We start from the raw sequence: 21251 nt of genomic DNA, 5'->3' as shown, positions 1-21251 counted from the left end.
TGCGGTCATAAAGCCTCTCCTAAAGAAGAGCAGTCTTGATGCCACAGTACTGAACAACTACCGGCCCATTTCAAATCTGCCGTTTTTAGGCAAAGTCCTTGAGAAAGTTGTTTACCAACAGCTTACTGACTTTCTCCTAAAGAACAACTCCTTTGATGTTTTCCAGTCAGGTTTTAGACCCCATCACAGCACTGAGACTGCTCTTATTAAGGTGACAAATGACATCCGCCTGAACACTGACGCAGGCAAAGTCTCAGTTTTAGTCCTGCTAGATCTGAGTGCTGCTTTTGACACTGTCGATCATGAGATCCTTTCACAGAGACGAGAGGACTGGGTGGGCATCTCTGGCACTGCCCTAAATTGGTTGAAGTCCTATCTAGAAGACAGGAAGTACTTTGTTGAAATTGGTAACTGTGTCTCAGACCACATGGCCTTGACCTGTGGGGTGCCCCAAGGGTCAGTCCTGGGACCCCTTCTGTTCAATCTCTACATGCTGCCTTTAGGCCAATTAATACAAAGTAATAATGTGTCCTACCACAATTATGCAGACGACACTCAGATCTATGTCTCACTGACAGCAGGTGAATATGGACCAGTGGATTCACTCTGTCACTGCATCCAACAGGTCAGTGTGTGGATGCAAAACAACTTTCTCCAGCTAAATTCAGACAAGACTGAAGTCATCGTATTTGGTCCACAGAAACAAAGAGAAAGTGTCAGCAGTCACCTCCAGTCTCTCTCTAAAACCTACAAATCAGGTTAGAAATCTCGGGGTAATAATGGACTCAGACTTGAACTTTAACAGCCACATCAAATCAATAACATCAGCAGCTTTTTACCATCTAAAAAACATTGCCAAAATCAAAGGTATAGTGTCTAAACCTGACTTGGAGAGACTTATCCATGCATTTGTCTCTAGTAGGTTAGACTACTGTAACAGCCTGCTCACTGGCCTCTCCAAACGGGCCGTAAGACAGCTGCAGTACATCCAGAATGCTGCTGCTCGGGTCCTGACCAGAACCAGGAAGTATGAGCACATTAGTCCTGTGCTCGGGTCTCTACACTGGCTTCCTGTGGCTCAGAGAATAGACTTTAAAGCAGCTCTGCTTGTGTACAAGTCTCTCCACGGCCTAGCACCAAAGTACATCTCTGACATGTTAGTGCCATATGAACCATCTCTGACTCGCCTCGTGCTGGTGCCCAGAGTCAGGACTAAACATGGGGAATCAGGATTCCAGTTTTCATTCATTCATTCATTCATTCATCTTCTAACTGCTTCATCCTCTTGAGGGTCGCGGGGGGGCTGGAGCCTATCCCAGCTGACATCGGGCGAGAGGCAGGGTTCACCCTGGACAGGTCACCAGACTATCGCAGGGCTGACACATAGAGACAGACAACCATTCACACTCACATTCACACCTACAGACAATTTAGAGTCACCAATTAACCTAGTCCCCAATCTGCATGTCTTTGGACTGTGGGAGGAAGCCGGAGTGCCCGGAGAGAACCCACGCTGACACGGGGAGAACATGCAAACTCCACACAGAAGGGCTCCCACGCCCGGGATCAAACAGGCAACCGTCTTGCTGTGAGGCGAGAGTGCTAACCACCACACCACCGTGCCGCCCCAGATTCCAGTTTTATGCAGCTAAAATCTGGAACAGTCTTTCTGAAGATGTGAGACAGGCCTCTACTCTGACAATGTTCAAATCTAGGCTCAAAACAGTTCTATTTCACTGTGCGTATGACTGAAAGGATCTTATCTGCACTCTTCTCTTTTAAAGTTCATTTTATAATGATTATTTATGTTTTTATTTTGTATTGTGATTTTAATGCATTTTCTTGTTCTGTAAAGCACTTTGAATTACTTTGTGTACGAACTGTGCTCTACAAATAAACTTGCCTTGTCTTGCCTGATTTACTGAGGCAGCAGCTCATCAGACTCCATCATGGCTGCTGGAGACAGTCTGCTGCCATTCTAGCTGGAACATGTGTGAGTCAACCTGGGGACATTACTGTCATAGATGATGTCACTGATGATGTCACTGATGGGCTTACCTGAGCAGGTGAGATCCAGGATGGAGGAAGAGGAAGATGATGTTGCACACTCCCTCAGAGCAGATCCAGAGTGAACACAGTCAGAGTCGATCCTCCACGCAGGTCTGTCTGAGGACTCCTCTCTCTCTCCTACAGAAACAGCAGAGCCACAGTCCAGATCTCTGCAGGCAACACCTGCTGTCTTCACGGTCCAGGGAGAGTAAGAGTCCTCCACTGGTCTCCATTCTCCCTGTTTGACCTCCAGTGTTCCTGCACAGTGACTGTCTCCTCCCACCAACCTGACAGACTCTGAACAGAAACCAGAGAGTCATCAGTAAAAAAACAAAGTGAGTTTCATTAGAAGAGAAATGAACCAAATCAAAGCTGCAGCTCCTCTTCTACCTGAGCAGGTGAGTCCAACAGCTTTGCCAGGTGAGCAGGTGTTTCTATCTGAGCCTGAGCTTCTACAGTCCAGGAGAGCAGACTCATGGCCTCCACACTGGAACTCTTTGGTCCACATTGGAGCCTCCACTTCTCCATAGAGCGCCCCCTGGAGGACTGAAGGAGCCCCACAGCCAAGCTCCCTACAGACCACCTCTGCATCCTGCTGGTCAAAGTCAGCTTCACACACTGAGGACCACCTCTGGTTAGACTTCACCTCCAGTCTGCCTGAGCACAGACTGGTCCCATCCACCAGCCTGACAGAGTCTGGAGAGATAATAGAAGACAGTGGCGTCACCAAGCATTTTTTCCGGGGTAAGGATTGGACAGATTCAAAGTCAAACTCTGCAACTGCGCACACTTGTCGAGGAGGACAGCCTGCCAGTCGATCAAGTGGATTTCATTTCAAGAACGTTACAGAGCTGATTTCATTTGCGACATAATGAAGAAATCAAAGTATAAACAGATTGACATTTTGGGATTCTCCAAGAAGAAGAACAAAGGTAAGAGAGATGGTTAATGCATGTATGCCTCTGTAGCACTAGTTTAACTAGCTCTCCTTTTGAACTAGCTTGCTATGCTTGCTAGCAGAGTAAATCATCAGATCAGTGGTAGTAGAACTAGCAGCTATCTATCTATCATGTATTTCTTGACTAGAGAAAAACAGCTGTTATCATTATTCATTGCTCATCATCCTCTGTGGGGGTATCTGTCTTAAACAAGAATTCCATTGCAACTGCATGGAAGGCGTGCATGGCTAGCTCTGTAGGGTAATATTTAGCTTTGTAGCTTGCATTGAAAGGTTACACCCTACATGACGCTAGCTCAAGTCAAGTTCTCCTCATGCCACATACACTAGCTAACCTGCTGTAACTGTCAGCCTGTGCTGTGCTGTTACTAGCCAACAGAACATTTCCCCGAGTCCCTCTCCAGCTTAGTTACTCAAGTTTTCCTTGCTACATTTGCGCGTTTAACTTGAAAAGAAAATAGTAATGGTAGTTCATTTGATTTTCTCCACAAACATGAAACCTAATGTCTGTGTTCAGAAAGAGTGTATCTCTCGGTTGGTATGTTCAGATTGACGATTGGACCTACAATTTGGGAATGAGAGGGAGGAGTTCGAAAGCCGTCACCATCTGCCTGCTCTTCAACTTGTCTCTCTCTGTCAGTGGTGGACTTCGGATGTTTGAAGGGCAGGGGTGAAAAGGAAAAAAGGGCACCTACTGCATGACATGAGGCCCCATTGGTGCGCAGAAAAACTAAATTTAACCCCTAAACATGCTCAAAAACTCATTAAAATTGGCACGCATGTCAGGACTGGCGAAACATTTGATACAATGAAAAAATTAACCACAAAACGGGCTCTGTAGCGCCACCTAGACACACTAAAATGGCTGCTGCGGCCTGTAGGGATGTCATAGAAAGATTAAACCAAAACTGGCTTGTTCGTCTCATCAAGACCTACAAATCACTCACTGACATGCCTTACCTAAATCCAACAGGAAGTGAGCTAGTGCCTGTGAAAATAACATGGGCAAATGTGGAGAGATTGTCCGCTGTGAGCTAGAGTGGAGAGGGGTCTAAAATCGTCTAAAACTTTTATCTTTAACTGTCTACGTGAGCTGGAGGCCGAAACGGCGTGAGTCCAAGGTCCCGCCCAACGCTGCTCGCCGTAGGCAGAGGACTCCTCACAGACACACACACACAAACTCACAGAAACATGATGTGTGTGTGTGTCTTAATCTTACATGCAGACATGACAGAGGCAGCATCTCCATTTTAACCCTTTAGGTGCCAGAGTTTATTGAGGAAAATATTCCATTTTCATTTCAACATTTCAAAAGGCTGTGGCTTGAAAGTGGTGACAGATAAAGGCATACTGTAAATGAGAAAACCATTCATCATGACCCAAAGTTTGTGATGGGAGTAAATTAACTCATCTAATTGCATATTGTGGCATCACTAGGCGGCGGCCATATTGGATATTGGATTTCATAAAAAAACAACATTTTGAACAGATTTACACAGTAGATTTATTTTGTTTTGTGTTGTTTTTGTCATCTCATCCTCAAAATAAAGGAAGAGGAATCAGATGGGAGTACATTAACTCATCTAATTTGCATATTGTGACATCACTTCTACATACCTACAGCTACAGAAAGCATTCAAACGTCAAAACGTTCAGCTCCGTAAAGATTTTCTTATGTTTGTGGCAATATGTTTGATATTTCTGCACTTTCAGTATTTTCTTTCATTTCAGCATTCTACCACTACTAAGTATTACTGCTTCTACTAGTTTTCCTGTACATTTTCTGATTAATCACTACTTCTACATACTTTCAGCTGCAGAAACCATTCAAATGTCAAAATGTTCAGCTCTGTAAGGGCATTCATACTTTTTTTTTCTACTTTTATGCTATTTAAAGTCTGAACTACTGCTACTACTGCTAAATGTACATCTACTTGTAGTAGTACTGCTTCTCCTACAGTACTTCTCCTGTACATGTTTTGATTAATCATTACCTCTATATACTTTCAGCTACAGAAACCATTCAAATGTCAAAACGTTCAGCTCTGTGAGGATTTTCAGATGTGTGTGGCAATTTGTTTGTTATTTCTGCACTTTCAGCATTTTCAGCCATGGTCTTGAATTCGTTTCAGCATTCAGCATCCACACGCATGTTCTGCAGGGAATGCATTTTCTAGTTACTTACAATCTGGAAATCCATCGGTAAAAAAATAAAAAAATAAAAAAATAATAATAATAATTTTTTTTTCTTCCTTTACCTCTGGAGGCACAGCCCGGAGTTTTTCGACTAACCGGAAGTGCAGGGGCCTCACGCCCTTCACTTCCGGCGGTGCCCCCAGGGAATCACCGTGTTGTTTACAAATACTAGAAAAGCAGCAGAGTTTAGTTATATATCACATTTTTCACGTCACTATATCACCGTGTAGACTAATCTGATGTTTGTTAAGTCTATAAACACAATGACTAAACAAACGTTACTATTTCTGTGTGCACGTAATTAATATGGTTATCGTAGATTAGCTGGGCTAACCGTTAGCTGTTGACGTTAGCCGTTAGCATTGTCTATAACCATAGACTATAAAAATAAGGTAATAACTCAATAAACGGTCCGTGAATAAAATATTTTTTCCAGCGAATATCTTAGTTACAACATGATTGAGCTAGCAAAGTAGGTTTGTGTTGCTATGTGTGGTATTTATTCAGTTTTGGGAAATCACAATGTCTAGAAAGCAGCAGTGGCTGCAGCTGACAGGGACAGTTAGCAGAGCTAACACAAGGTTTCTGCAGGTATCAGCAAATCTAATTTAATGCTTTTTAATGCTTTTTTTAATGCCACTTTAAACAAATTTAATGCCCATGTCAAACTGCAGATATTTTTTTTATTTATTTATTTTATTTATGAACAAAATTGTAAGCATTTGACAATGTTAATCTTGAATATTTGAGAAAATCTAAATTTACATTAACTGTCACTCTGTAGTGAATTAGAAATGGCCCACAAGACGGTTTATTTGCACATTTCAAAAAGAACAAAACCAGCTTGAAGAATGATGTGAAGAACTAACTCTAACCTGACAAGGCCGGAGGCGGTCACTGTTTGAAGATCTTTTTGCACACGCTGCACACATGCAAATGCCTCTCCGGGTTTACCGTTGACAGGCTTTAAAACAGGTTCTGAATAGTTCCTCATCCAACCACTTCTGCTGAAACTTGCATTTTCCCATTTTTCCGACATTTCGCTAATATTCCCTCCGCTCTTTCGCCACAGCATGAGCACACTCACCGCAAGTTGCATTCCAAGCATCAGGTGTTGTGACTTCGTGCACCGGCCGTAAACAATAGCCAATTAAAGGGTTCCGCCTGCCAATCATCACATTACACTTCCGATCAAAATTATTAAATGTTTATATAATCAAAATAAATCGTGAATAACAACATTTTTTCCATCAAATGTATTTAATTTTTTAATGTCTCTGGACATCTAATTTAATGCTTTTTAATGCCATTTAAGGCCTTAATTTTTGCAAAATCTATTTAATGACTTTTAATGCTTTTTAATGACCTGCAGAAACCCTGTAACATCATCATCTTTAATTATTATTCTTTATTCTTTCTTCCGCTGTCTCCTTGAGCTGGGATTTGACCCTCTAAACATGCTCAAAAACTCACCAAAATTGGCATACATGTCAGGACTGGCGAAAAATTTGATACAATGAAAAAATTAACCCCAAAAGTGCCATGAAACTTTTAACTTTAACTGACTATGTGAGCTGGAGGCTGAAATGGCGTGAGTCCGAGGTCCTGCCCAATGCTGCTTGCAGCTTTATTTTCTCTTGAAAATGCACACACATACACTGATCACCTGACTCGCTCACTCAGCTCAGGTAATGCGCTGGCTGATTGCTGGCTTGCAGCATCTAAACTTACAAATTCTCCGTTTCCTAACTTAATGCAGTTCAGTTCTGTTTTGCCTACCTACACAGTCCAAGTGTAGACACTAAGTCTGACAGATAAATGATTAACTTCTCCTTCATCATGCATGATTTTATAGATTAGTCTATGAAAAGAAAAAGAAAACAAGGGTGTTTGCGCTCTTATTACAAGTCCAAAGAAAAACTCACATCAGGTGCGTAGGCAAAAAAACTGTCAAAAAGAAAACAGGAAAAGCTCGCACACTGATCAGAAAAATGGATTATCCATTGTTCATGACAATTCATTTTTCTGATCAGTGTGCATAGATTAATCTATGACAATAAAATAACAAAGGCTGTACTTCTTATTGTTTAGTAGGCTACTTGTATCATTTAATTCAGTCAGTGTAAAAAAACATTTCGTGACGACAAATGAGTGCAAGTAAAGTCTGCATTTCTGTTCTAAAATACAGACACTTGTCATTATTGCTCAGCAGCATGCACACTGTAGGGTGTAATCTTGATATTATTTTACTGTATTGCAAATTTGGTCAGTTGTTTTAATGACTGTTAAGCTTAGAGCGTGACTGCTATCTGTTGTAACCCAGCCTATTACACACACAGTCATTTCAAAGCTATCAACAGTAAGACTGGCTTACAGCAAGCATTCCTGATCAATACTAAATAACACAAATATTTTGAATTAGATTCAATATAATATGCAATGCAGAAATCTTAAAAGAATCAATTAATGAACGAGTATAACTGTGACAATACAACAACGCTATAGGGCATAAATACAAAAATTAAAATACATTTAATTGTGGATAGTGGATATGCTTTTTTGAGTGTTACACGTGAGTGTGGATCTGTTTTTTTGCATCATTGGTTTGTTGTTAATACACACCGATGTCTCATTGTCATGTAGAGGGAAGCAGCATGGAGTGAGGAGCCAGAAGCTGCAGCAGCGGCTGAATCAGCTTCAATTATGGAAACAGGTCACAGTTATTTTGTGTGGTTTTTTTTATGTTTAATAAAGTCACTGAGTCGAAATATTCCAAATATCTTCAATGCTCTCCATGCATTTTACATTTTCTGTACTTCTCTAGTTTGGATCAGCACACACGTGAGTTCTTGAGTTATTGGTTTGCAGCCGTTCCACATACTTCAACTTGATTTCATGATTTTGTAGATGGCAGCCAAGATGACCTGCAGATGGGGGAGCCAGGAGCCATAGGAGGAGTAGCAGCCGAGTTAGAATCTGGCATGGGACCCGGTAAGTTGTTGCAGCCTGAGCCATGCTAGCTAGCTCACCCCACAGTATTTCATTCATTGCGAAAGTGGGTGGCCTTAAGGAGAAGCTCATGCTCAAGTCTAATGCTGTTATTAATGTGGATGTTAATTTCACCGACACTGTGTCTTTTACTCTCTCCAGTAGCTTTCTGGTGGAAGGAGTGAGGCAGCAACAAGGGGAGCAGGTGCAGGAAGGTGCATACAGTTCACACAAGATATTTTTATATTGTTTTTATTAAGATGCATTCATCTGTGGATATGTAAAGCACTTAAATTAGGTTTCTGTAAAATCCTGAAATCTGACATTATTAATATATGGGCTATTCTGACCTCCTTTGACTTCATGCTATGATAATAAGGTGTTGCACATATGCAACTGAGCTCTTATAAACTACAACAAACCAAAATCTGCATTAGGGATACAACGATTACCAGTAAAATGATACACTGCGGTAAAATTCACAATGGTTAGTATTACCGTTTCAAATTTTGATCATTAAAACTATGTTTGATTACTGCACTTTGAAAAACTCAAAATGATATTGCTCATTGCCTGGAAAAGCAGCAACAGTCCCTCCGAATCAGGTGCGCATGAGCAGTCTGCAATGTTTGGCCTCTGAAAACACGGCAGAAGTAGAGCTTAGATCAGGCCCAAAAAATGGAGCCTGACATGGCCCGAGCCTGTGCACGTTGTGTCCGGGACCGGCCCGGCCGGTCCAATTAACTGTAATTATGGGCCCGAGCCCGATTTAAACCCAGCATTTTTCAATAAGTTGGCTGTTATAATTAAGAGTGCCTGGGCACACACAGTGAACGCGTTAGTGCCACGGAAGCACCTGTGAGTGTACTCGCAGGTGCTTGAGTGTCCACACAGGCAGCGCATTTCTCCTGCGCTATCCGCGCCGGTTAAACACCGACTCCACTCGTCTGTTCCTGTCAGTACTCGATTTTCACTTCAACAGGTCATTTTAAACAAAAACCACAATTCTTGACATTTGAATAACAGAAATATAGAATCTTGATTTTATGTGTCATACAAAGTGTGGTTTAATTTTACTTTTTATAATACATAGTCTTAACATTTCATTATCAAATCATAGCATTAAAAAAAAAAAAAAAAAAAAAAAAAAAGGTCATATCTGACCAGCCCGGCCTGGACCCGTCAGAGGGGGGCGAGGATCTCGGGCAGAGAATCTAAGCTCTAGGCAGAAGGCAGTGAAGGCACCTGCACAGACAGTGCTCTGGAGATTTTTTCACACCCCTAAAAAGGACAAAGTCCGTGACCACCACCCACAACTGCACGGCGAGTGTACCTGGTGACACTACATGACTTTTCTGCCCGTTCTGAAAGTCACTATGTCACATTACACGATTGTTGAGTCATAAAATTGTGCCGTGACTTGGCCGACAGACATGACACACTACACGCTGGTACTCACCAATTATCCCCGGTCGTCTTTCACGTCTTTGTGTGATGTCATCGGGTTATTCTTGTCCTATTTTTATTACTTTCACTATTATTTGAGTCACTGTGTGTGTTCATGTGCCAGCCGACATGTTGTTGTAGTCATCTAAAAGCATCTTTTAATTTGAAAGAAATTCAGGAAGTGTTGAGTTTGAAATGACAGTGCGATATGTTAACTTTATAAAGACAACGGAGCGGATAAAAAGTAACTATATAAACACACAGAGGGATTAATAAATAACGGAGCGTCTATAATGTAGTTTGTTTCACATGAAGCTGGGAGCCTCTGCAGTTGTGGTGAGTAAAAGCTGCTATTTGTTAATGTTATTACTTTATGTCCGACCGTGAGGATGTGCCATTGTTTGCTATCTTGATGCTGATGACAGTAACGTTAACTCAGCGGGTTGACAAAGTGCCTCTGCTGTTTCACACCATCATTTTCCCCTTTTACTCTGTGTGGTAACATCCCTAGAGGAAATATTAAAAACGCTGGGGTGTTGTTGTCATACGGTTGTCTACGGCAGCAGATTGTTCTGTGTTTCTACTGGTCAAAGTGACGGCTGTGACGGGAGTAATCGTGAACGACAAAAATAAAATCAAACATGCTAGACTTTGTTAGACAGACAGTAGGTCTACATTGTGCTCTTTATTAGGACCCTATTGTTATCCTGCATGTTCTTCTTCTTCCGAGGAAATTATACTTCCCATGCGCGAAAAATCACCAAACTTTGCACAAAGGTCCAGTCCCATGCAATTTTGAATGTTCAAAATTTTGAAAATTCATAACAAATCAATCATATGTGCTACAGATTTGCAACTTTCACTAAATTGTAACTCCAATACTGAAGAAACTTTTGTACATTTAAACCTATTGCAAATTATGAAGTCCATCACTCTGTTTTTTTTTCCAAAAACTGTAAAACCTATTAAACCTATCTCCTCCCACAATTTTTGCTCAATTGACACCAAACTTGCTACAGAGCATCTTCAGACTGTCCTACACAAACGATCCACACAGATTTTTGATTTATCGAAAATTGAGCCTACAGTGCATCAAAATGTTTGACTGTAAACGGTACTGTAAACATATACTTGCAAATTCTTGCTAAAAAAATTTTCAATGTTCATTAAAAAAAATGACAAAATTTTGGAGTCATGGTAGATGATGTTTGGAAAATATCAGAATTTTATCTCAAAAACTGAATTTTTGACAGCGTTTTGAATTTTGCTCTCATGCGAACAACTGGAGTCAATGTAAAAATGGCATAAACATCAGTTTTTCACTTATGGAGCCAATAAATCATTGTTACAAACAAATTACCAACATCTCCATGCTGTCTAGATGCAATTTGTGTATTTTCAGATTTTTGTCTTAATAAGTGAATTTTTGACAGCCGTTTGAAATCTGCCTTTACACACTAACAGCTGCTGTCTTGCACACAGGTGACTGGCTTCAGGCCCGAACATACTCGGGCGGAATGTACGCGGAACAGACTCCGCGGAGGTCCGCGCGGACTCAAAGCGGACGTCCACAAGCCCTGTGCGCGCAAAGCTCAGATTTTACGACTGCGCGGACTCTGCTCCGCGCACCAGTGACTGCTCGGCATGTATTTTTCACATTGCAGGGATTTTTCACGGACATTTTTACAGGAAACTACAACGCAGAAGTGCGCTCGACTATGAAAGCCCGAATGACTGCGGACATTCCTCGCGGAGTCCGCTCCGCATACATTCCACCCGAGTATGTTCGGGCCTTTGGTCAATTTGTGAAGCTACATGTGACATTTCTGTTTGCCAATTAGCTCAGTGAGATAGAGGATGGTTCTTGGTGTTAAAGATTGTGAGTTCAAGCCTCAGCTTGTGCAACATTTCCATATGAGAAATCTACCCAAACTTTTCATAAAGGTCCAGTCCCATGCCAGATGTCCTCAACTGGAAACACAAGACAATAGTCCTGATGGTGGCGCTACAGCAAGCCTCTAAACCATATGTGCTACAGCTTTGGAACTTTCACTTTGAAATGTGCTTTTCCATGGCATGGATGGCTACTGTCTGGCACCCTGATGCTTGGCTTAGTCAATCTGTGAAGCCACACATGAACTGTCAGTTGCCAGTTAGCTCAGTGAGATAGAAGACGGACCTCAATCTCAGAAGTTGTGAGTTCAATCCTCAGCTAAGGCAGAACAGACATTCTAATGTGAAAGTCCAATGTTCAGGCATCATGCTATGTGGATTAGAGACTACCAAGGTTAAAATAATTATGATCCAGGCAGTTTTGCAGAGAGACAAATACTCTTTATCAACACTTTTCCCTGTTATGCCCCATCTCTTTTCCCCGTTTATTTGGCTTAGCTATCAGTCAATATGCAGAGTCTATCCAATAGCTACTTTTACATTTTAAAAATGTTTTCATCTTTGTCACCATGGATAATGTTTAGCTTTAAGCTAGATCAGGCCAGTTTGTTCATAAGTGCTAGCAGTTAATGTTATTCTTACTTTGTTGTTCTTGAGTTTTTTCTTTCCTTTGTATATTATGAGTCTGATCACTTCAGCCACTCATCCACAATTTGAAGGGCATGCCATAATTATATGATGTAACTTCTATGTTGTGATATGCTTTGTTTTAGTGTGTGTGTTGCTCAGAGTTGCCTAATTTTGCCTAAAATTGCCCGGCCCTGACCATTGCTGCGCAGCAGCTATAATTTTATTTGTTTTTCAAAATAAATCTTGGTTGAATGATTTCAGTGTGTGTAAAAGTACTTTTTGAACATTGTGAGTACATTTCAACAATACCGTGATAATAATGATAACCGTGATAATTTTGGTCACAATAACCGTGATATGAAATTTTCATACCATTACATCTCTAAAATGCATCCAGGTGTATTGTCACAGGAACTGTGGCTTTGCATTCATTATAAAAACAGGGCTACACATGAGTACCCGTTGAGAGTATGCAACAAAATTAAGATTAATTTAACAAATTTATTTTCTTATATCACAGCAGTGCCTGGATAGTGTGACGTGTGTGGTTGTGCTGCTGCCGTGGTCCTGCCAGATGCCTCCTGCTGCTGCTGTTATCATTAGTCATACTTGTACTGTTATTATACACATATGATTATTGTCACATATGTATACTATCAGATACTAATTGGAGAAAATTAATAAATTTGGGGAGTTTTTCCTGATCAGCTGTGAGGGTCATAAGGACAGAGGGATGTCGTATGCTGTAAAGCCCTGTGAGGCAAATTGTGATTTGTGATATTGGGAATTTAGCTAATGTAGTGTAAGATTTAATCATTAATCAGGTAAATGTTTATTTTGCATAAGTTGATTAAGGTTGACAGTTCACATAATAATGTTTTTATGTATCCATATATGGTGAAACACTTTTACACAAGTTTATGTATTCATATATAGAAAACACACACACATACCATACCATGTATTGCTTGGAAGTGTAATAATAGACACACACATACACTCTAAGGTTTCAAATTGCATGAAGGCAATTGCATGAAGGGACTAGAAAATAGTCCCTAAGTTCCATATGTTTTTAAAAAAAAGAGTGTACCTGAGTTCAAACCTAATGGTGGGAGAGTTTGGGGCCCGGGTAGGAAGGGCTAAAGGAAAAAGGGTGGAGATTCTCTCGAATCTTCACCAGCATAAAAGAGAGAGCTCAGAAAGTGAAACTTCAGTCTTGCTCCGGAGCCTGACTCATGAGTTGTATGTGTTGCTGCTTGTGAACACATTAAACTCAATTGTACCAGATTCTATTTGTCTCCAGTGTTTCTCTGAGTACCAGCCAACCGAACCTAAGATACTAAACCGACACAGAGGATGATTTGAAGAGAAGGTGAAGACGAGGTCGGGAGCCATCTGGTCCAATTCCAGGCACCGATTTTCGCTTCTTCACTAACTAATGATCTGTCTCATTGAATTTTGGAGTGCTGGATTGGTAATTGTCAGTCATATTGCGCTATTTGTAATAATCCTTGATTTTCCCCCAACTCTTAAAAATTGTCTGGGCTAAGCCCCGGATGTCCTCAAATGCTGGCAACGCCCGTGATAGAAGATAAAATAGAGAGAGATAAAAGACATTCATTCATCTTCTAACCGCTTCATCCTCTTGAGGGTCGCAGGGGGCTGGAGCCTATCCCAGCTGACACTGGGTGAGAGGCAGGGTTCACCCTGGACAGGTCACCAGACTATCGCAGGGCTGACACATAGAGACAGACAACCATTCACACTCACATTCACACCTACGGACAATTTAGAGTCGCCAATTAACCTGCATGTCTTTGGACTGTGGGAGGAAGCCGGAGTGCCCGGAGAGAACCCACGCTGACACGGGGAGAACATGCAAACTCCGCACAGAAGGGCTCCCACGCCCAGGATCGAACCAGCAACCCTCTTGCTGTGAGGCGAGAGTTCTAACCACCACACCACTGTGCCGCCCCAGATAAACGACACCAGACACTAAATAAAAAGATGTCATCAGACAACAATTCACTGATTCTAACTGGACTCACAACAATTCCAACATTACTTCAGTAATTCAGTACACCATAATACTAGAACCAGCAATATTAATAATAATAATGAGAATTTGTTACATTTATTCATGACGTCTCCATTTTTGATCATTTTGGGCTTTTGTTTCATCTTAAATAAAGTCTTGTCTTTCACAGTATGAAACTCTTGTCACCAAATTCAGGTGATAAATACAGTTTTGAAGCTTGTGTAACCCAAGTCCCATGTAGCTATGTTCATCTGTCTTGAGTGGGTAGTACAATGGGACAGGGCCTAAGTTCGTTGTTGATCTGTTATGTGTAATATTACCCTTGAGAATATCTTTAATTTACCTATTCTGAGTTTTCCCACAATTATGATTTAGAAACTACCTCTTAACAAAATTACAATTGTACTTTAAATGCAATAATCCTTTACAGGTATTTATTTACAAAATAAGATAAAATAAAATTTGGTAACCATTTCTTAAGAAATAAAATATAAATACTCAAAGTTATAAATAAAGGTTTACAAAATAAAATATCAGGTCTCTTTAGTTTTTAAACCTTTCACTTTTACTTTCAAAATGCCTTTTATACCTTTAAGTAAAACAAAAATACCTTTTAAACAAAAAGTTTCCTTTTAAGTACTATTGATATTACCAAAACACTGTTTCCATCACATTTAAATCATCAAAATCACTCAGTTTATACCTGTGGGCCCACACACACACATTCATTCCTTAACCAGACACCAGAAAGTAGGACATTTAACCCTGTTGCAGGCCTGACTTGAAGCTGGGGTGCGGTGAGGCCTCAAAACTTTTATGGCCGCTTCACTCCAAATGAGCAGAAACAAAAAGCACGTGCACACAAGTTCAGTTAGTTCAGTTACGTTAGTACTCACAAATCCAAGATGAGTTGTTAGTAGGGGATAGCAGGGGAAATAGAGTGACAGCAGTCACCGGGGCAATGGCATTCACAGTTAAGCAGTGAGTAAACAACCTCGTAGAATCACAGGAAGAAAACAGCAGGGTCCGTCCACCGGGAAGAGCGGCAAAACCACTCCGACCTCTCTCTCTCCACAGCGTCCATCTCCTTTAAGCATATTAACTCAGTTGAGCCACAATACCAAACGCTATTTCATGGCGCATTAACGTGAAGTCTGTTCTAACTGGGAAGCATTACAATGCTATGCTAACAGTATGATATCAAGGCACATTGACATGGTATGCTAAGCTAACTAGCAGGCTGCTAAACAGCATCACACGTCATGTCTTATTACTACAACAATTAGTTACAGCACAGAAAAGAAGGCACACTCTGAATCCGGGCCTGCTCCCTGGCTCTCTGGGGGATCGCGGGGCCGGGCGGTTTCCTGTGGGGGCGGGTGCGTCTGGACTGCTCGCCCTGTGTGCCTGGGGGGGGCGGGGTCTCCTCGTGCTCCCTGGACCTGTGGTGGCGTGGCCGGTCCCCCCTGGGGGGCTGTTTCCGCCCCTGGTGGTGCGGGGTGGGTGGGCTCCCCCCTTTTCACTCCGCTCCCGCCCTTCCCTCTCCCTCCTCCCTCCCCCCTCTCCCCGTCCCTCCCTGCTCCTCTCTCCCTGCCTCGGGCGGGCCCGGGGTCCTCCCCCGGGCTGGGGGGCCTGGTGTGGGGGCTGGGTGCTGCCCACGGGGGGTGTTCTGGTGCTGCGCAGTGTGGGCCTGCCCATTGGTGTGCGGCCGGCGGTGGGGGGCGGGGCGGATGGGCTGGGGGTCCGGCTTTGGGTCTGTGGCTGTCTAGGGGGGTACTGGCGGGGTTGCGGGTTGGCCTGTGCTCCTGCGTGTCGGGGTTCGGGGGGGCTGGGTGGGGCCCGTCGTCCGTGCACCCTGGTGGCGCGCTCGTCCTTCTGCTGGGGGTTGATTTGCTGCAGGCGGTGTGCCCCAGGTCGGGACCATTGCGGGGACCTGACGCTGCAGTTGCTTGGGGGGCGGGGTTGGGTGGGGGCATGTTGGGTTTCCTTGGGGCCCGCCTGGCCTGCTGTCCATGGGTGCTGGGGGCCTCGCGGTGCCGGGGTCTGGTTGGTGCCACCTTCTAGCCCCTCTCATCCATCCCTCCAGCCCTTGGGCCGGGCCTACACTGGCCTGGCCTCCTGAACCACATTTAGTTCACTCACCACACATTCCACAGTTTTAATGCACCACATACACTCACTCTTCGAGGTGCAGACCACGGATGGATTGGGGGGCTTCATGATGGGGCAGGCTGTGGGACAGTGGTGTCCGGTAGCCCTCCATGCTGCCCCCCGGCCCATCCTTATCTGCTCTCCAATTTTAAAGCACCACATACACCTACATCTTGTGGGACAGATGGGAACAGGTTCCAGGTGCCTATGGCTGCACGTGCTGCAGGACAGCAGTGGGCTGTAGCCATCAGCCTTGCCCCCACCTGTCTCCTATGTCCCTCAATTTTAATGCACCACATCACACTTATGGGCACTCACATTCACATTCACGGTGTAGGGTTAATGTTTCTCCGTCAGGGATCGGAGAATCATAGTAAGGGGGGCGTGGTGGGTTTACACACACTGTAGATATGCATGGTCTGCGTCAGGCGGTGGGTGGGTGGGCCCTCCTGCCCCGCCTGTCTGGGGTGTGTCTCTGGCTCTCTGGGGGTGCCGGCCATTGCCGCCCCGGGTCCTTGGGCCTGTGTGGTGTCCTGCGGCCTCTGCGGCTCCCTGGTCTTGGGGTCTGGGCGCTCCTGCGGTCTTGGGGTGCCATACCGCCCCTCTTCCCCTGCAGGGCTGGCCCTGGACCCTGGTGATGGTTTTCATAAACACATTGGGAGGGTTAAAATACACGCATGCATGATCGATACTTCAGCTCCGTGACGCATTGCAAAGAACCGATGGGATCACTCCAAAGGGGCCCACTTGCTTCTCAGACCTACCACACCGCGCTGAAGCTATGCGCTAAGCTATGAAGACCAATGCAGACAAGTAGGGAAAAAAAAAAAAAAAAAAAAAAGAAGGCACACTCTCTTATTTACCTTTTTTCAGATTACAAACAAGTTACTATCAGGACCACAAATAGTCGACCAGGGGCCGTTGTTCGAAAGTAGAATTAAGCAATCCAAGATACGTGTAAAAGCGAGGCTGGACAAAGTCTCATCAGTCCATCCTGGCTTCATTGGTTGTTCCAACGCCAAGCCAGGCTGAGGAGGAGCGGCTATGTCAAGCCAGGTGTAACTTATTCAGGTAAGTGCGCGTCCACGGCTTTCTTAAATAGACCACGTGGGTCGATCACAGTTTCACTGATGCACCAATGGAGAGGACACATGCGGCTGACTTCTCACCCAGTGAGTAGCGTGTCATCATGGAGACTTATGAGGAGATTAAACACATCATAACTAATAAAGGAAACACAGCAGCAAATATTAAGCAGAGAGAAAATGCGTGGCAGACAATTGCGGACCGACTGAATGTGTAAGTAATCTAAAAATATACACTTGCTGCACAAATGAATCTGTCATAATTACAATTAAAGTTTCTTTCACAAATTAACAGTTGTACACTTCACCTTAAAGGTGAGCAGTGGGAGTTAATATTACTCGGGAAATGTACCATGATGATTCTTGATTCACTGTGCAAATCTCTTACAGGCTACATATAATCTCTCTCATTTAATGCTCATACAGCACAAATACAACTGGACAAAACCTGTCAGTCTTGTGGAAATAATTTAGTCCATAATGTATAAGAAGTCAGTGATGTGGTGCTCATAGAAAATATATTTGTAGCATGACACATATGCTGACCAGCCTGACAGCCTGCCTGGAAATATAGTGAGTATTGCCTGAAGGACATCCATGGTGTCCACAATTGCTGTGCTAACAGATATGTGTTGTACAGAATTCACAAACTGTCAGACAGCTATATGCAAGTCATCTACAGAAGCAGATAGCCCTGGCAGATGTGAAGCTCCAGTGTGAAAAGAGGAAGCTGCAGGACATGGAGCTTGACAGACAAATAAATAAAAAGACCTTAAGGAAACTGGAAATTAAGAAACTAGAGAAAGAAGGAAGTGATTTTAATAAAATCCTGCTATAAGCAGCTATTTTAAGAACGAGAAACAAAAAGCGTCTCTAAAACCATCTGTGTGACGTCATTGCACTTTATAAACTGTGAATATGATATTTATGCATTTATCCAGTTCATATTTTAACCAGTTTTAGTATCATGAACTGTTGTTTTTCATGCAACTATTTCTATGCTGTGTAACTGATTTTATGCGCTGTAGTCGGAATGATTTTAGACAGGGCTACACCTGTAAAGGACGACAAGCTGCCAACACTGAACAGCTGCACACTAGTCCTACTCAGCACCACTCTCCCTCTATGTCTCCATGAAATTATGAATGAAAGGCTTAAAGTTTTAGTCAGAAGACAAACTTGTGTCAGTGTGAACATGCTACACATCGTTAGCTCAGTCAGTTGGGACATTCAGAGTGTGGCAGCTGCAGGCCTGTAAAAACTCTGACCAGTCCCTGCCATTCAGTGTGAATGGAAAGAACCAATCAGATGCCTTCATGTCTCATCCTGCCCGCTCCCCTCCGTCCCTCCTCCCTGCGTGCACTCATCACGTTACCGGAAATAATCAGCACACAGAACAATGGCAGAGAAAATGTAGCCAGAAGTATGACTTCCAGTGTTACTTGTAATGGCTCGCCTCGCTAAACAGGCTGAGAAAAGAAAGTCGGAGGCAGAAAAGGCTGCGACGAAAAAGGCTTTGGATAAAGTGAGAGGACAAACCAGACATCAACAGCAGTCCAGCTTTTGAACGGTGGAGACAACTGAGGGAGCTGAAGGGTCTGGAAAGTGATGCAGAGGTTGCTGTCTTTCTGTTGGACAGGTAATTATTTGTTTGCTAGCTCTCCAATATTATCAACTATAGCTTTAAAGTCCCACTGATTGTCACACACCTGAACGTATGAAATTTGTTCTCCGCATTTGACCCATCCCCTGAGGGAGCGGTGAGCAGCAGCGGTGTCTTGCTCGGGAATCGTGGTGATCTAACCCCCCACTTCCAACCCCTAATGCTAAGTGCCAAGCAGGGAGGCAATAGGTCCCATTTTTAAAGTCTTTGGTATGACCCAGCCGGGGATCAAACCTACGACCTCCCAGTCTCAGGGCAGACACTCTACCTCTAGGCCACTGAGCTGGTTGGTGGTTGGCCCAGGGGACTCCTGAAGCAGCACACGTGTATGTTTCATATGTACAGATATATATCTTGGTGCATTCAGCAGCTGATTTACTGAGGCAGCAGCTCATCAGACTCCATCATGGCTGCTGGAGACAGTCTGCTGCCATTCTAGCTGGAACATGTGTGAGTCAACCTGGGGACATTACTGTCATAGATGATGTCACTGATGATGTCACTGATGGACTTACCTGAGCAGGTGAGATCCAGGATGGAGGAAGAGGAAGATGATGTTGCACACTCCCTCAGAGCAGATCCAGAGTGAACACAGTAAGACCAGATCCCCCACACAGGTCTGGCTGAGGACTCCTTTCTCTCTCCTACAGAAACAGCAGAGCCACAGTCCAGATCTCTGCAGACAACACCTGCTGTCTTCAGGGTCCAGTCAAAGTAATAGCCCTTCACTGGTCTCCATTCTCCCTGATGTTTGACCTCCAGTGTTCCTGCACAGTGACTGTCTCCTCCCACCAACCTGACAGAATCTGAACAGAAACCAGAGAGTCATCAGTAAAAGAACAAAGTGAGTTTCATTAGAAGAGAAATGAACCAAATCAGAGCTGCAGCTCCTCTTCTACCTGAGCAGGTGATTCCAACAGCTTTGCCAGGTGAGCAGGTGTTTCTATCTGAGCCTGAGCTTCTACAGTCCAGGAGAGCAGACTCATGGCCTCCACACTGGAACTCTTTGGTCCACATTGGAGCCTCCACTTCTCCATAGAGCGCCCCCTGGAGGACTGAAGGAGCCCCACAGCCAAGCTCCCTACAGACCACCTCTGCATCCTGCTGGTCAAAGTCAGCTTCACACACTGAGGACCACCTCTGGTTAGACTTCACCTCCAGTCTGCCTGAGCACAGACTGGTCCCATCCACCAGCCTGACAGAGTCTGGAGAGATAATAGAAGATAAAATAGAGAGAGATAAAAGACACCAGACACTAAATAAAAAGATGTCATCAAACAACAATTCACTGATTCAAACTGGACTCACAACAATTCCAACATCACTTCATCATTAACAGCTTGTGGGTCATTCAACAAAATCGATGCCTTTTCAAATTTGGAAATTTAAAATTCTAATTAAATTTAAATTCTATTTTTTCAGTAGCCTGGGATTAAAAACAGTTGAAAGTTACAATAACCTGTATTGTGCCATCTCAGGCTGTGGAATTTCATATTTTATGACTGTTTCTCTCCTTATTGTTTTGATGGTTTTGCCAACCCTGTTACCACAGAAAGTATTACTATTTCTAATATTCCTAATTAGACTTATGTAATAGATGGCACATTTATGAACAGTACTTAAATCACCAGCAGCGGTGTTAGCTGGGGGGCTAGCGCCGCTAGGTATCCTCGAGACGGCTGCTGAACCGACGCCTGTGGGACCCCATCCACCAGCGGCGTTAGCCAGGGCGCTAGCCCCCCGGCTAGCGGCGCATGCCGGGGGGCTAGCGCCGCTATGTTGTGGTTCTGGTATCCCCAAAACGGCTGCTGAAGTGACGCCTGCAAGGCTTTCTCCATCAGTGGTGTTAGCCGGGGGACCAGCACCACCCGGGCCTGGCTACAGCACCTCTAAAACAGCCGCTGAACTGCTGGCTACAAGATTAATAGATAATAAGGGTACAGTTTTAACACACACATGTGATGGCAAGTATAAACTCAAAACCACTTAATTTAGGTCAACAAAGATATTCTCAACACTACATCAGGCCAAGATAATTTGGGATCCACATTGTAAAAAGGGGCTCCTTGGTGGTCATCTAAATATCAGGAGTATGGTCCCGAAAAGAGAGCAACTGGAACAATTATTAAATGGCTCTAATATTGATGTCATGGG

The 21251-nt window shown here is 43.6% G+C and overlaps 1 protein-coding gene across 1 annotated transcript in view; it reads right to left on the bottom strand.

Moving 5' to 3' along the window:
- LOC125905626 (scavenger receptor cysteine-rich type 1 protein M130-like) overlaps nt 1-21251 on the bottom strand; it is a 57817-nt gene that overhangs the window by 34861 nt on the left and 1705 nt on the right. Inside the window, exons 2-5 of the mRNA XM_049603735.1 lie at nt 19997-20302; nt 19613-19903; nt 2440-2745; nt 2059-2346 (exon numbers count right to left, since the gene is read on the bottom strand). Coding sequence (XP_049459692.1) covers nt 2059-2346; nt 2440-2745; nt 19613-19903; nt 19997-20302 — 1191 coding nt within the window. The remainder of the gene's footprint in view (nt 1-2058; nt 2347-2439; nt 2746-19612; nt 19904-19996; nt 20303-21251) is intronic.

The sequence above is a fragment of the Epinephelus fuscoguttatus genome, linkage group LG18, assembly GCF_011397635.1.
Source record: "Epinephelus fuscoguttatus linkage group LG18, E.fuscoguttatus.final_Chr_v1".
Classification (NCBI taxonomy): domain Eukaryota; kingdom Metazoa; phylum Chordata; class Actinopteri; order Perciformes; family Serranidae; genus Epinephelus; species Epinephelus fuscoguttatus.
This window is presented reverse-complemented; position numbering and strand designations above follow the sequence as displayed.